Source organism: Erinaceus europaeus, chromosome 13 (assembly GCF_950295315.1).
Source record: "Erinaceus europaeus chromosome 13, mEriEur2.1, whole genome shotgun sequence".
Classification (NCBI taxonomy): domain Eukaryota; kingdom Metazoa; phylum Chordata; class Mammalia; order Eulipotyphla; family Erinaceidae; genus Erinaceus; species Erinaceus europaeus.
Window position 1 is genome coordinate 40,678,544 of NC_080174.1, and position 15,776 is coordinate 40,694,319.

The 15,776-nt window shown below is 45.4% G+C and overlaps 1 protein-coding gene across 7 annotated transcripts in view; it reads right to left on the bottom strand.

Annotated features, from left to right (window-relative positions):
• Positions 1-2,248: 2,248 nt before the first annotated feature.
• PAQR7 (progestin and adipoQ receptor family member 7) overlaps positions 2,249-15,776 on the bottom strand; it is a 30,276-nt gene continuing 16,748 nt past the window's right edge. For 4 of the 7 annotated variants that reach the window (XM_060205578.1, XM_060205579.1, XM_007522566.3 and 1 more), the window contains exon 2: positions 2,249-4,518. In XM_060205578.1, coding sequence (XP_060061561.1) covers positions 3,450-4,496 — 1,047 coding nt within the window. In that variant the 5' untranslated portion in view covers positions 4,497-4,518 and the 3' untranslated portion in view covers positions 2,249-3,449. Of the gene's footprint in view, positions 4,519-12,807; positions 12,933-13,536; positions 13,746-15,776 lie in introns of those variants that run through there. The other 3 variants (XM_060205576.1, XM_060205575.1, XM_016187927.2) reach the window with 3 other exon arrangements.

The following is a 15,776-nucleotide window of genomic DNA, read 5'->3' on the forward strand; positions in this document are numbered from 1 at the left end:
CAACAGTTGCTGTTGGATAGGACAGAGAGAAATGGAGAGAGGAGGGGAAGACAGAAGGGGAGAGAAAGATAGACACCTGCAGACCTGCTTCACCGCTTGTGAAGCGACCTCCCCTGCAGGTAGGGAGCTGGGGGCTTGAACCGGGATACTTATGCCGGTCCTTGCACTTTGTGCCATGTGCGCATAACCCGCTGCACTACAACCCGACCCCTGAAATCTTTTTTTTTAAAGATTTTGTTTATCTATTTATTTATTTATTCATGAAGAATGATAGGCAGAGAGAGAAAGAACCAGATATCACTCTGGGACATGTGCTGCCAGGGATCGAACTCTGGACCTCATGCTTGAGAGTTCAACACTTTATCCACTATGCCACCTCCTGGATCACAAGAGAATTTAGAAATCTGTAAATGAAAATTAAAACTTTGGAGTCAATAACTTTTAGGCCTGCCTTAACCACTTCTGCATAATCTTGGGTTTCAAAGGAAATAAAGGGGCTAGATGGTGGCCCACCTAGTTGAATGCACGTTACAATGCGCAAAGACCCAGGTTCAGTCCCCAGTCCCCACCTTCAGGGGGAAAGTTTCACAAGTGGTGAAGCAGTGCTGCAGGTGCTCTCTGACTCTCTTTCTATCCCACCCTTCTCTCTCAATTTCTGGCTGTCTCTATCCAATAAATCAATAAAGATAATAAAAAATTTAAAAAGAAAGGAGATAAAGTGAAAATTGTTTATAAAGGTACTTTGTAGATTATGAAAGTCGTTCAAAAATGTTGGCATCCCATTATCCCTCCATCCTTAACCACAACTTCCATATATGATTTATGTCAGTAGAACAGTGTATTTTTATGTTATGATTATTAATCATCTGAGGTTCTTTTCTTATATGTACTTCCTAAAAGTTAGTAGATAATGATCTAAGCAGGTAACATAAAATCCTCTCCTGTGATCTGGAAGGTGACACAGTGGATAAAACATTAGACTTTCAAGCACAAGATCCTGAGTTTGATTCCCAGAAACACATGTACCAGAGTGATGTCTGGTTCTTTATCTCTTCTCTCCTATCCCTTTCATTAATAAATAAATTTTAAAAATAAAATAAATAAAATCCTCCCTCCTTGAATGAAAGAACAACAACAAAAAAAAAATGCTTTGTTGGGCTGGTGAAATAGCATAATGGTTATGCAAAAAGACTCTCATGCCTGAGGCTCTGAGGTCCCAAGCTTAATTCCCTGCTCCATAAGCTAGAGCTGATCTGGTAAAAAAAAAAAAAAAAAGAAAAAAAGAAAAAAGAAAAAAAGTTAAATTATAAGATGGGGTTGTCTTTTTTTTGCCTCCAGGGTTATTGCTGGGGCTCAGTGCCAGCACCGTGAATCCACTGCTCCTGGAGGCTATTTTTTTTCCCTTTTGTTGCTATTTTGTTGTTGTTGTGGTGGGGGCGGTTATTATTATTGTCATTGATAGTTAAAGCAGAGTTGCCCCCTTCCTTTCTATGTCCTTCTCTAGGGCCCCAACTTCCTGAGCAGATCCATAGAAACCCTGAAGGGTCCACCTGTTTGGGACAGAAGACAATTGTTGGACAGTGGGGCCCACTGTCCTGGAAAGTCCAAACTGTAGTTTCCATGAGGTCCAAGCAGATTGACTCCCAACTCTCCCTTAGGGTGGAGACAAGGACAGGTTTCCCTGACCTCCTGAACTAATGATGGATGGCTTCTCTGGAATGGAGGCTACCTTTCTGCACATGCCTCTCCTCTCCCCTTAAAACAAAATCCATGGATTACTATGTGTGGTTAACCTAAAAACCACCAACAAACATCCTGATTTTTCAGCTGCCTACCTTCTCCACCACCACCCCCCCAGCCCCCCTCCCTGCCCTAAAGTGCCTGCAATCTACCTCCAGGAAAATGTACATTGTAAAGCTTGTGACCAAACCTTGTATGGTAACCTTTTACTTGTGATCAGTCTGTTGGTCAAAATGTGACTATGCACTGTGTTGTTCTGTGTTTGGGTTAATGGTTACCTCAGCCTTCCCCCCCCCCCCCCCCCCGAGTTATAGATATATTTATCTGCTTTTTCTTTCAATAAATGAGTTGCCCCACTGGGGCTCTCCCAGGGCTGACTGCTTGTCTCCCTGAGCACTTTGCCCTAGGCATGCTCTGACCTCTATCTCCCCAATGGCCAGGGGTGGGGGAGGCAGGCGGGACCCGGAGTGGCCAGCCCAACAGACAATAACAAAAAAGAAAGAAAAAAAAAGTTATCACAGTCTCTTTATTGTACTCAGGATGTATCAACATTCAGATTACTTTTAGTACCCATCCTATTCCATTCCATTCCTTATCTCTGGCTCTTTGCAAAGGTTTTTCTCTCTGCCAGGAACACCCCTCTTTTTCTCTATCTGCAAACTCCTACTCACCTTGCAGCCCAAAACCTGACTGATCCCTCCTTAGTGTTTTCTCTCCTGACAGTCCATTTCTATATTAAAGTCTTCTTATTTTAATTTTATTATCTTTATTTATTTACTTATTGGCAGGAGACAGCCAGAAATCAAGAGGGAAGGGGGTGGTAGAGATGGGAGAGAGACAGACACCTGCAACACTGATTCACCACTTGCAAAGCTTTCCCCCTGCTGGTAGGGACTGGGGGCTGGAGTCTGGGTGCTCACACATTGTGACATATGCGCTCAACCAGATGTGCCACCACCCGGCCCCTCTATATTAAAGTCTTAGCCAGTCAGTCAATGGCCTGCCTCTGAGTGGACAACTAGGGGACACAGAATTAATGAATTGTGAAGGGGAAAAGGTGAGAAGCTGGGAACAAAATGAGTGGGAGATAGAAACCAGAGGTAGGAGACATAGGACTCACTTAGGTAATGAAGAGGTATGGGTGGGATCCACTTCCAACTAGCATAATCTCTTATCTTTGGGGAACAATCTGGAGTTCCAAACCTGAGTTTGAGTCCAAGGAATAGTAAGATCCTAACACATTTTAGGCTCCCCTTGTCTATCCATCAGTGAAGTCTAGATAAAGGTGGTTACTGAGATCTTTTTAACTATCAGTTCAGCTTTGGCTTAAATCCCACCTTTACCCTTTTCAGATAATCTCAAAACACCAAAACAGGGGCTTGGTCCAAGCTTTCCCCAACCCCCTCCCTCAACAATCCTCACCCCTAGTAGGAGGCAACAGGAGGAGCCATATCACGGTGGTCCACATCTTTCTCTCTTCCCCTATCCCAGATAGGAACCCAGACAGCAGACCAGAAGTGAACCTCAGCAGCTCTGGGTCAACCCCCAAATCCAAGGACTAGCCAGCACTGCCCTTGGCTGATGAGGCATGCGCAGAGAGTGACCATGGGCCAGACACAAACAACTTTACCAGGTCTTGTTCCCAAGTGAAGCCAAGCCCGAACCCCTGGGTCCCCACTATATCTCCCTCCCACCTTGGCCACCCCCATTCACTGAGTCTTCCGCTCAAGTTTGCGCCGAACCAGCTGGCTCAGGAGGAAGGCGGTGAGGACACTACTGCCCACAGTGAGCAGGAAGAGGCCAGAGAAGTTGTGAGGCCACCGGGTATGCAGAGGCTCATAAATGGGTCGCCGGGCCTCATAGTCCAGTGCCACAGCCTCTAGTTGAGCCAGTGTGCATAGCACCAAGAAGACATGGAAAATTTGGTGGCCCTGCCCAAAGATGTGGCAGCTTCCAGGGAACCAACGCTCAGGCATGAAGGCTGAGAAGAAAGCGGCAGCCAGCAGGAAGAAGATGACTTGGCACTTATGGTAGAGAAGAGCAGGGTCATTGGTGGCAGGGCCAGGGGACATCAGGATACGGTGTGCCACAGGGCTGATGTCCAGCGCATAGGCCAATGCGGAAGGCACCTCCTGGCAAGATCGGCCTAGCAGGCCAGGCTTCTGACTATACTTGTTGTAGCAAGAGCCAGTACAGGAAAGCCAAGCAAGGAAGGCAGCCATGGGGAGGAAAATGGTCTGCACCTGAGAGTGCCAGGAGGGCTCAATGGCATAGTAGAAGTGTGCCAGGGCACTGCCAAACTGGTACACAGCCACACCCACATAGTCCAGGAAGAAGAAGCTGTAGTGCCAGAACTCAGACTTGGCCTGCAGGAGGTGAGCCAAGGCACTGAGGGAGAGGTAGGTGAAGGAGGCAAGGACAATGATGAAAAGGGGCAGGGCGTGGGGGTCTCCCCAGAAGTCCACAGTCCCCACAAACATGGCCAGCCGTAGCAGTAGCACCAGGGCCGCCAGCAAGTGGGTCCAGACATTCACCGCCTCGTTGTGCTGCTGGAACAGCGTGCGGAAGTAGAAGCGCCACGTCTGATGCAACGGCCGGTAGCCTGAATAGATGTAGGGCTTCCAGAAGAGTTGGGGCACCTCAGCTCGGTCCACCGTGAAGACGGGCTCAGACTGTGCAGATGGCTGAGGCTTCTGGTGAGCCAGCCGCATGCTGTGCAGGAGGTGGCTTAGCTTCTGGGTCACCATGGTGGCCATGGCAGCATGCCCTGGCACGGGGCTAGGAGAAAGGGCAGACAAGTCAGGTGGTTGGAGTTCTCATTCACGTAAGCAGCATCTGGGGGCCCTCCTGCTCAGCTTTAGTTCCCTCTCCCTATCCTGACTTTTCTGTTCACCACCAGGGTTATTTCTGGGGCTCAGTGGCTGCACAGCAAATCTACCACTCCTGGTAACCCTCTTTTCCCACTATTTTTTTTTTTCCTATTATGATGACAGAGGCAGGTAGAAACAGAGTGAGAAAGCGGGAGACACACCTGTAGTTTGCTCTGCTGCTCATGAAGTTTCCTCCCTGTAGGTGGGGACCAGGGACTTGAACCCAGGTCCTCAGGCATGTTAACTTATGTACTTAACCAGTTGCGCCACTGCCCTATCAGAGTCTCCTAGGGCTATCCAGCTGTGGTCTCATAACTGCCACATCCTGCTGCATCCCAGGTGCCCAGAACAGTGTGTGGTACATACTGAGTGCTCAAGTGCTTGAAGATTGCATTCATTAATGAGGTTTGTAACCTCAGTCATTTTCTTTCCAATCCAGGCTCCACAGGGCAGCCTCACTGTCTTATTCTGTATTCATGCTGCCATCATAGTCACCCAGTAGCAGCAGTGACCTGCTAACAGTGGCCAGGGTCTCCCACTGACCTCCATCATCCTGCATGATCCTTTGTGCCTTTGTCAACCTTTTTTTTTTTTTTTTGCCTCCAGGGTTATTGCTGGGACTCAGTGCCTGCACTACGAATCCACTGCTACTGGAGGCAATTTCCCCCCTTTTGTTGCCCTTGTTTATTATTATTGGATATAACAGAGAGAAATCGAGAGTGGAGGGGAAGACAGAGAGGGGGAAAGATAGACAGCTGCTGACCTGTTTCACCACCTGTGAAACAACCTCTCCCTGCAGGTGGGGAACTGGGGGCTTGAACCGGGACCTTACGCCAGTCCACCAGTCCTTGTGCTTTGTGCACTTAACCCGCTGTGCTACTGCCCAGCCCCCTTTGTCAATCTTATTACTAAACCATATATACTTCAAATCACAACCTCACCAACCCCATGGACTGCTGTTTCATAGGACTAGAGCTTTGGTTTTTTTTGTCTTTAGTTTTCTGTTTATTTTAATTTCTTTATTGGGAGGTTAATGGTTTACAGTTGACAGTAAAATACAATAGCATTTCCCAGTTTTCCACATAACAATTCAACCCCTACTAGGTCCTCCTCTGCCATCATGTTCCAGGACCTGAACCCCCCCACCACCACCACCCTAGAGTCTTTTACTTTGGTGCAATACACCAACTCCATCCAGTCTAAGTTCTGCTCAGTGTTTTCCCTTCTGATCTTGTTTTTCAACTTCTATGAGTGAGATCATCCCATACTCATCCTTCTGTTTCTGACTTATCTCACTTCACGTGATTTCTTCAAGCTTCATCCAAGATGGGATGAAGAAGGTGAATTCATCATTTTTTAAATGATTTTCTTCTTTTTAATTCTTATTTATTTATTCCCTTTTGTTGCCCTTGTTTTTATTGTTGTAGTTATTATTGTTGTTGTTATTGATGTCATTGTTGGATAAGACAGAGAGAAATGGAGAGAGGAGGGGAAGACAGACAGGGGTAGAGAAAGATACACCTGCAGACCTGCTTCACTGCTTGTGAAGCGACTCCTCTGCAAGTGGGGAGCCAGGGGCTCGAACCAGGATCCTTACACTGGTCCTTGCACTTTGCAACACCTGCGCTTAACCCACTGTGCTACAGCTCAACTTCCAAATTCATTAATAGCTGAGCTTTTTTTCCCCACTTTATTATTATTATTATTATTATTATTATTATTATTATTATTATTATTTTCTACCAGAGCACTGCTCAACTCTGGCTTATGGTAGTGTGGGGGATTGACTTTTTTTTTCTTTTTCTTTTATTTATTTTCCTTTGTTGCCCTTGTTGTTTAACACTGTTGTGGTTATTGATGTCGTTGTTGTTGGATAGGACAGAGAGAAATGGAGAGAGGAGGGGAAGACAGAGATGGGGAGAGAAAGATAGACACCTCAGACCTGCTTCACCGCTTGTGAAGCGACTCCCCTGAGGTGGAGAGCTGGGGACTTGAACCGGAATCCTTAAGCTGGTCCTTGTGCTTTGGGCCACGTGCGCTTAACACGCTGCGCCACTGCCTGACTCCCAGTGTGGGGGATTGAACCTGGGATCTTGGAGCCTCAGGTAGTAAAGTCTCTTTGCACAGCCATTGTGCTATCTTCCCCCACCCTAGAGCTTTGTTTTATAGCTCTTTCACATGATTATCGCTCCTTTCCACTGCATGGGTTGTACAGTGAAGCACTCAAAACATACATTCATGCATTTAGTAAATACTCTCTGAGCCCCTTCTCTGTCTCAAGTCTTGTCCAGGGGAGGAGAGAATGGAAAACTAATTTGACTCCTGGCCTCAGGAAAATCTCAACATGGTAGAGATTACAGATAAGAAAACAAGTCATTGCAGCAACTTACACTGCACTTGCTATGTGTCAGACACTTTAAAATACTAAACATATAATTGACTCATTTAAGTTTCATGACACCCAGTAAGGTGAGTATTGTCGTTATTCTCATGCACTCTATATCCTACTTTTGGAACTCCCCAAAGCATAATAAGCCTTCCCTTGCCCCCCCACTACTCCCAACAGTTTCTTCATCTTGCCTACCTGGTGAACCCATATTCATTCCGTAAAGCCCATTTCTTCTGTGACACTTTTCTGGTTTCCTAAACCTGTGAGGATGATCCCTCTACTTAAGTGCCCTCATATATTTACGCTTTGATCATTACTCCTCATGGGTATCTGTGTGAGCTCACTGAGGGTAGATAGTTTATCTCATTATTTTGTAAACTGCTGTTGTTTAGCAGATAGCCAGCCTTCAATGTTTGTTGAATGAAAAAGAAACATAACAACATCCTGGTAACACTTCATACCCTTGAAGGTTCAACTCAAAAAGTCACTTTTTTTCTGAGAGGCCCCAGGAACAATCAAGCCTATAAAAACAGCCCCCTTCAGGGAGACCGGTGGTAGCTCAGCAGGTTAAGCACTCCTGGCGCAAAGTGCAAGGGCCAGCATAAGGAAGGGCCGGCATAAGGATCCCAGTTTAAGCCCCCCGGCTCCCCACCTGCAGAGGAGTCGCTTTACAGGCGGTGAAGCAAGTCTGTAGGTGTCTATCTTTCTTTCCCCCTCTCTGTCTTCCCCTCCTCTTTCCATTTCTCTCTGTCCTATCCAACAATGACAACATCAATAATAAAAATAAAATAAAAAACAACAAGGGCAACAAAAGGAGAATAAATAAATAAAATAAATATATTTTTAAAAAGCCCCCTTCCTCAGTCACCCCCCCTACTCAAAGACTCCCCCTCTCCACTCCACCCACTTCTAATTCAAAGAAATCAAATCTAAGGCCTCATCTTGGCATTTAAGACACCATGGAAGCACCCAGCTGAGTGCACACATTACTGTGTCCAAAGACTGGGTTTGAGCCTCCACTTCCACCTGTAGGCAGGAAGTTCATGAAGCAAGTCAGCAGGTGTTTCTCTTTGTTTCCCCCTCTCTATCACCTCTTACCCCTATCAATTTCTATCTGTCCTACCTAAAAAAAAAAAAAAGAAAGAATAACAACAATAAAGGAAAAATGGCTGCCAGGAGGAGTGGATCTATAATGCAGGCACAGAGCTCTAGTGATAACCTTAGAGGCAAAGAAAATTTTTTTTTTAAAATCCATAACCTGCTCCCACCCTCATATCCCAATTAGCTTAAATAGCACACCCATGCCAACTTTGCCCCCACCACCACTTAAACCCCTTCCGTTACAGTGCACAAGGACCCAGGTTCAAGCACCCAGTTCCCACCTGCAGGGGGAAAGCTTTGTAAGTGGTGAAGCAAGTCTGCAGGTGTCTCTCTGTCTCTCTCTCTCTCCCTATCTCCCCTTCTCCTCTCAATTTCTGGCTGTCCCTATCCAATAAATAAATAAAGATGATAAAAAATAAAAATAAAATTTAAAAAAGCCCTTCCCCTTCTCATAAAGACTGGGAGAAAGGAGGGAGAGAGGAAGGAGGAAGCAAGGGAGGGAGAGGGAGATCCCGAGACTACAGCCTCAAAGCCTCCTCCAATTTGGTGGAAGCAAGGCTTGAACCTGGGTTGTGCATGTGGAAAAGCTGCACACTATCCAAGTGAGCTACTTCATCAGCCTCCACCACTGAAATCCTTTAAGACAAGCTGCCATCTCCAGGGAACCTCCTAATTGCTCCCCTATCTTCACTCTATGTGTTAATCAGTGTGGCATTCAAAACACTTTCATTCATTCAGCAAATATTTACTGAGACTCTTCTCTGTCTCAGGTCTTGTCCAAGAGAGGGGACAGTGAAAAAAAGATTTAATCATTAAGTACTTAATGTGTAATTGATTAAAGTTAATGACATCTTGTGGGGTGGGTATTATTATAATAATTTTATTCTGTTTTATTTATTCATTTTTAATATTTTATTTATTTATGAGAAAGATAGGAGGAGAGAGAAAGAACCAGACATGACTCTGGCACATGTGCTGCCGGGGATCGAACTCAGGACCTCATGCTTGAGAGTCTAAAGCTTTATCACTGCACCACCTCCTGGATCACTTATTATAATCATTTTTTCAGGCAAGGAAAGTCATGCATAGAAGTAAATATCTTGGGGTTGGGTGGTGGTGCACCTGGTTGAGTGCACAAGTTATAACAGTCAAGGACTCAGGTTCAAGCTCCCAGTCACCACCTGCAGGGGAACGCTTTGCAAGCAGTGAAGCAGTGTTGTATCTCTCTCTCTCCGGTTATAGCTTCCTATCCCCTCTTACTTCCTTTCTGTTTCTATCAAATTAATTAATTAAATGTTTTTCACAAAGAAATTAAAAAAAGAAGTAAATATCTTGCCCACCCATCTAGCTAGGAAGCAGCAGAGCCACATCTGAACTAATTTAAGGATGTAGTTTGCAGTCTTTTTTTTTTTTTGCCTCCAGGGTTATTGCTGGGGCTCAGTGCCTGCACCATGAATCCACTGCTCCTGGAGGCCATTTTTTCCCCCTTTTGTTACCCTTGTTGTTATAGCCTTGTTGTGGTCATTATTGTTGTCATTGATGTCATTCGTTGTTAGGACAGAGAGAAATGGAGAGAGATGGGGAAGACATACAGGGGGAGAAAAGATAGACACCTGCAAACCCGCTTCACCACCCGTGAAGCAACTCCCTTGCAGGTGGGGAGCCGGGGACTCGAACCAGAATCCCTGTGCCAGTCCCTGTGCTCTGCGCCACGCGCGCTCAACCTGCTGCACCACCGCCCGACCCCCTGGATGTAGTTTGCAGTCTTAACAACTGCCATAAACTGCCCTTTGAAAATCAAGATAGCAAGCACTATATCATCTCATACTGCTATACTTCATGCAGATTGCTGAATTCAGGTTTATAATTAATTTAATGTCATTTCTTAAATTAATGTTAAAAATCTAGCACTGGCCCCAGAAAGTGGTGCAGTATATAAAGCCTTTGACTCTTAAGCATAAGTTCAACTCCCAGAATCCTATGTGCCACAAAGATGGTCTAGTTCTTTCTCTTATTAACAAATATATATATTTGCCTCCAGGGTTATCGCTAGGGCTCAGTGCCTGCACTATGAATCCACTGCTCCTAGAGGCCATTTTTCCCATTTTGTTGTCCTTGTTGTTATTACTATTATTGTTGTTGGACAGGACAGAGAAATTAACAGAGAAGGGGAAGACAGAGATGGGGAGAGAAAGATACCTGTAGACCTGCTTCACCACTTGTGAAGGAACGCCCTACAGGTGGGGAGCCAGGGGCTTGAACTAGGATCACCATGTGCGCTTAGCCCACTGTGCTACCACCCAGCCCTGACAAATAAATTTTTTCTAAAGTTATTTATTCATGAGAAACATAGGAGAGAGAGAAAGAACCAGACATCACTCTAGTACATGTGCTGCCAGGGACTGAACTCGGGACCTCATGGCTGAGAATCTAATGCTTTATCCACTGCACTACCTACTGGACCACAACAAGTAAATTTTTTTTTAAATAAAGAAATAGTACCTATTTTTTTAATTTTACCTAGTACCTATCAGACATCTCCCCTTCCTTAAACAAACTATGTCTAACAAGCTTAGTGGACTCAGAAGCCACATTTTCTGTCCACAGCGCATCAGCTGTACATCATAAAACTATGTTTACACCTGTTACTATAAGAGGCAGGATAAAGACACTCACACTCTCTTGCAACAGCAGCAAGGCCACTGAGTATTCCCCACACTCCATGTAAATGCAATGTGCTTACGATGCAGAAACAGTACATGAGACCCAACTTCTTCCCCCAACCCACCACCACTTCCCATTCCCACTTGACTTGCATTTGGTCTCTGACCTTTCCTGGTTGATTTGGGATGGCAGGAGTTTAGTTGGCCATTATACTACTAGATAAGGATTGCTCCAACAGGAAGTATGGAGTTCTACATTCTGTTCCCCTGACAGCATTGAAGAAGGCATGGCTAGGAAACAGACCTTGTAGATAAACTACTAATTGCGGTTGCTTCCACCAGAGCAAGAGAACCACCATAGTCCTTCCTTCTGATTAGAGAGCCAGCACTGGATTTCCATTCCTCCCCAAGAGATGGGGCATCAGCCTCTATAACATAGCCTCCACCCTTATTACAACAATTTCTTCCCAGCTTAGAAACTCGGGGCTCCAGAAAAGATCTCAGGAAGCATCACAGTCAGCCTGTTTGTTTGTTTTATTGCCACCAGGGTTATTTCTGGGATTCAGTACCTACACAAGGAATCCATCACTCCCAGAGGCCACTTTCTTCCCCATCCCACATTCTCCCCCCTTCTTTCTTTTTATAGAGACAGAAAGTGAGAAGGAAAGCAGATATAGTGAGGGAGTAAAAGACACTTGCAGCATGCTGACTTACTGTTTGTGAAGACTTCCTTCCTCCACCACCCACCACACCACAGGTGGGGAGCAAGGGTTTGAACTGGAGTCCTAAGAATGGTAACATGTGTATTCTAACCAGTGTGCCACCACCTAGCCCCTAGCCCCTTTGTTTTACACTACGGAAACAAGACCTCAGATATAAGAAAGTTATCCAGCCCAATAAGACTTCCATTCCACTACAAGGGCTAAGATCAGGGAAGGATGGCATGTGATGTTGACATAGTCTCAGATCCCTGTGTTCCTCTAATTCCAGTTCCCATATCCTACTCTTGGAACTTCCCAAAGCATAACAACCTCTTGAAGGGGGCCTGCTTCACTATACTGAACCTACATTTGCCAAACTTGCATGACCAAGGATTCCTTTCCCAATAATAATTATAAAGCCACTGGAATGTACTAATGATATGTCCTTTATATTCTTGCTGCAATGACTTCTCATAACTAACCCATGAAGCAAGTTTTATGCCCATTTTCATGCTAAGGTTAGTGAAATTTAAAGAAATTAGGCATTCCAGAGAGAGATAGAGAGATGGAGGGAGAGATAGATAGATAGAGAGAGAGAGAGAGAGAGATCCAGGAATTAGTATCCAGCTATCACACCACAGAGCAGACTTGTGATTGCTCTGTCGTTGGCTTGCTTCTCATCATGTAAGTCTGGATCCCATAGCACTGACTTTCAAAATACCAGCTTAGGATAAAGGCAAGGGACTGGCACACTTTAATGATGGTCCATGATCTGGGACTCTAGTCAGGGAATCCTTGGATTCTCACATAGATATTATGGGCCTAGACCTCTAATAGACCCTTCTTCTTCATCATCACTGGCCACTTCCAGCAGGAATGTTATCATAAGCCCTCTTGTGGGCCTCTACAGGACCTTACCCTCAGTATAAACTAGCAATGGTAAGGACTGAAAAATATCCAAATCTGGAAAATACCAGAGGAAGTCAGGCACTATTTCATTTATCTGAGAAAGAAGAAGTATGGCTTAAAAAGGAAGTAAAGGCTGGACCGCAGGGGAAAAAAAGGGAATATATATATATATATATTTAACCCATATCTGTGACCTTGGAAGAACTACTGCTGTTTATACTGGAGGGGGATGGGGACACAGAACTCTGGTGGTGGGAATAGAGTGGAATTATACCCCTACTATCTTATAATTTTGTAAGTCACCAATATAAACAAATAAATAATACCAACCTAAGGCAAGCAACAAAGTCCTTTCTTGTAAACTATTTTCTTAGATTGCTGGCAACTAGTTTGCATTCAGGGGCCTTAGAATCCCCCAGTGTCCAGTTACTCACCTGCTCTGCACCAGTGAAGCAAGCCCTACCACAAATCTACCTTCTCAGGCAGATAGTTACTCCTTCTTGGTCCTCCTGCTCCTGCAGACAAGGTGGGTCCTATACATGGAAGGCAAGGCAGCATGCTGGGATAACAGGAGAGGTCCTGCCATCCTAGATCCTTTAGATCCTTTAGATCCAGAGTCCGATTCTATATTTTCTTTCTTTCCTTCCTTCCTTCCTTCCTTCCACCCTCCCTCCCTCCCTCCCTCCCTCCCTCCTTCCTTCCTTTCTTTCTCCAGAACATTACTCAGCTATGGCTTATGGTGGTGCTGGAGCCTGAACCTGGAACCTCAGAGCCTCAGGCATGAAAATCTTCTGCATAACCACTAATGCTATCTCTTTGACCCTTCTATAACATTTGTTTTAAAAAATGTATGAGACAAATAAAGAGAAAGATTGAGAAGGACCAGGGCAGCACTCCCTCCTATTCACTGCTGGGGATCTAACAGAGGCCTTACACATACACACTATCAGCTGGGCCACCTACTTGGAAACTGAATAGATCTATTTTCAAAAATTAGTTTCCACTTCCTGACTCCATGGAAAAGGGCCTGGAATCCAGGGGAAAGGAGCAGAGGGTGGTTCTTCAGAGTACATCCTCTAAGAGTCTGCCTATCCCAGGTCTCTCACCCCAGCCCAACACACTTCCATACTGCCCCTCCAGGACTCCCAAATTATACTGTTTACCTAGGGATTTCCCTTGAACCTGGAAGCTGATGATTCCTGCGTTGGTACTGGGCTGATTCTCCAGGTGCCAAGCACTGATGGCACTTCCACTGGTCAGGGCCACTGGGGGCGGGGCTTCCAGGGATTGGAGGTATCTAGTGTGATGTCACCAGAGGGTGGGGCTAAAGACAGCCTCCACACCTCTCGATCCCACCCCACATCACCATTCTCACTATGGTCTAATTCCCATTAAAGGCAACTCCCAGGAGTCGGGCGGTAGCAGGTTAAGCACAGGTAGCACAAGCACAAGGACTAGAGTAAGATCCCAGTTCGAGCCCCTGGCTCCTCACCTGTAGGGGAGTCGCTTCACAGGCGGTAAAGGAGGTCTCCAGGTTTCTATCTTTCTCTCCCCCTCTCCTCTCTCCATTTCTCTCTGTCCTATCCAACAACGATGATAACAACAACAAAAAGGGCAATAAAATGAAATAAATAAAATTTTAAAAAAGACTCATGCCTGAGGCTCAGGAGTCCCAGGTTCAATCCGTCCTACCACTATAGGCCAGAGCTGAGCAGTGCTCTAGTAAAAAAAGAAAAGAAAAGAAAAAAAAAAAAAAAGGGCAATTCTCCCAGACAGGCCTCACTTGGAGAAGGAAGCTCACCATTAGCATGTTTATCAAACTTCTGGGGAAACCAAGGGCTAGCAGAAAATAATGACTTACTGAAGATCCTAGGCTTGAGATCAAGTTTCCAGATCTGAAGGTAAGTCAGGAAAACTGACTTCTTGTGGACAGATGGTAGTACACTTGGTTGAGCATACACATTACCATGTGCAAGGACCCATGTTCAAGTCCCAGGTGTCCACCAGTAAAGGGGCAGGGGGTACACTTCACGAGCAGTGAAGCGGGTCTCCTGATGTCTATCTCTTTGCCTCTCTATCTCCTCCTTCCTCCTCAATTTCTCTGTGTTCTATCCAGTAAAATATAGGGAGTGGGGGGAGACTGGGTGGTGACACACCTGGTTGAGCGCACATGTTACAATGTTCAAGGACCCAGGTTCAGGCCCCTAGTCCCCACCTGAAGGAGCAAGGCTTTGGATATAGTGAAGCAGTGCTGTAGGTGTCTTTCTTTCTACACTATCTCCCTCCTACCCTCCCAATTTCTGACTGCCTCTATCCAATAAATATAATAAAAACTAAAAAGAAAGGTAAATATTTAAAAAGAAAGAAAGGAAAGAAGGAAGGAAGAAGTTCTGTCCCCTACACAATGGGCATCAGTGGAAGGAAGTTAGGAATAAAAAAAAAATCAAGGTGAGAGAATAGGGAAGATAGCATGATTGTACAGACAGATGCTCATGCTTGAGGCTCTAAAGTCCCTCAAATTTGCATTTACCCACAAACCCAATAGAGGTGGCTGGGAAGTAAGACTCCTAGGGAGAGAAGCCTCAGTCCCAGCAGCTCCATCACCTGTGTATTAAATGGGCAAGTAGAGGGATAGACTGTGCTGGTAGGTAATCCAAAAGGCATGTGGCCCAGCTGGGCATGTCTTATACAACTGGGAGGTTCCCAGATGGACTGAGCCTCGGGGCCCCAGTGCAAGCTCCTTTGTCAGTTCTGAGCAGCTACCCAGCCCTGCCAGTTCACATTCCTTTTTCCCCAAACTCAAAGTCAGCCTGCTTACCATGCTCCTTAAGCAAGCCTTGCCACTCCTAGATCTTCCTGATCCCCAGTGGTACATACTGTCAGAGCTCCCTAATACCTAATACCCCAACACAAAACAGAAGACCAGGTTACAGGAGATGGGAGGGCAAATGGGGTTTGAGTAGGAAAGCTCTAGGTTCTGTCCATTCCACACATGTGTATCTTACCTTGTGCCAGGCACAGAGCTTAAGGCTGGGTGGGGCACAAGGTAAATGAAGCAAAAGGGTTCCCTTCTGTGATAGGGCTCACCCACAGAGAATAAATGCCCTGGGCCAAGGAAATTCCAGCCCAGAGAAAAGAGGCCTAGGTGGAAAGATGAATACCCAGTGAAGTATGTCTGCAGTCATTCAAGAGAACTCAGAATCCCTATTTTCTTTTCTTTTCTTTTTTTTTAATATTTATTTTCCCTTTTGTTGTCCTTTTTTTTATTGTTGTTGCAGTTATTACTATTGTTGTTATGGGTGTTGTTGTTGTTGGATAGGACAGAGAGAAATGGAGAGGAGGGGAAGACAGAGAGGGAGAGAGAAAGAGAGACACCTGCAGACCTGCTTCACCACCTGTGAAG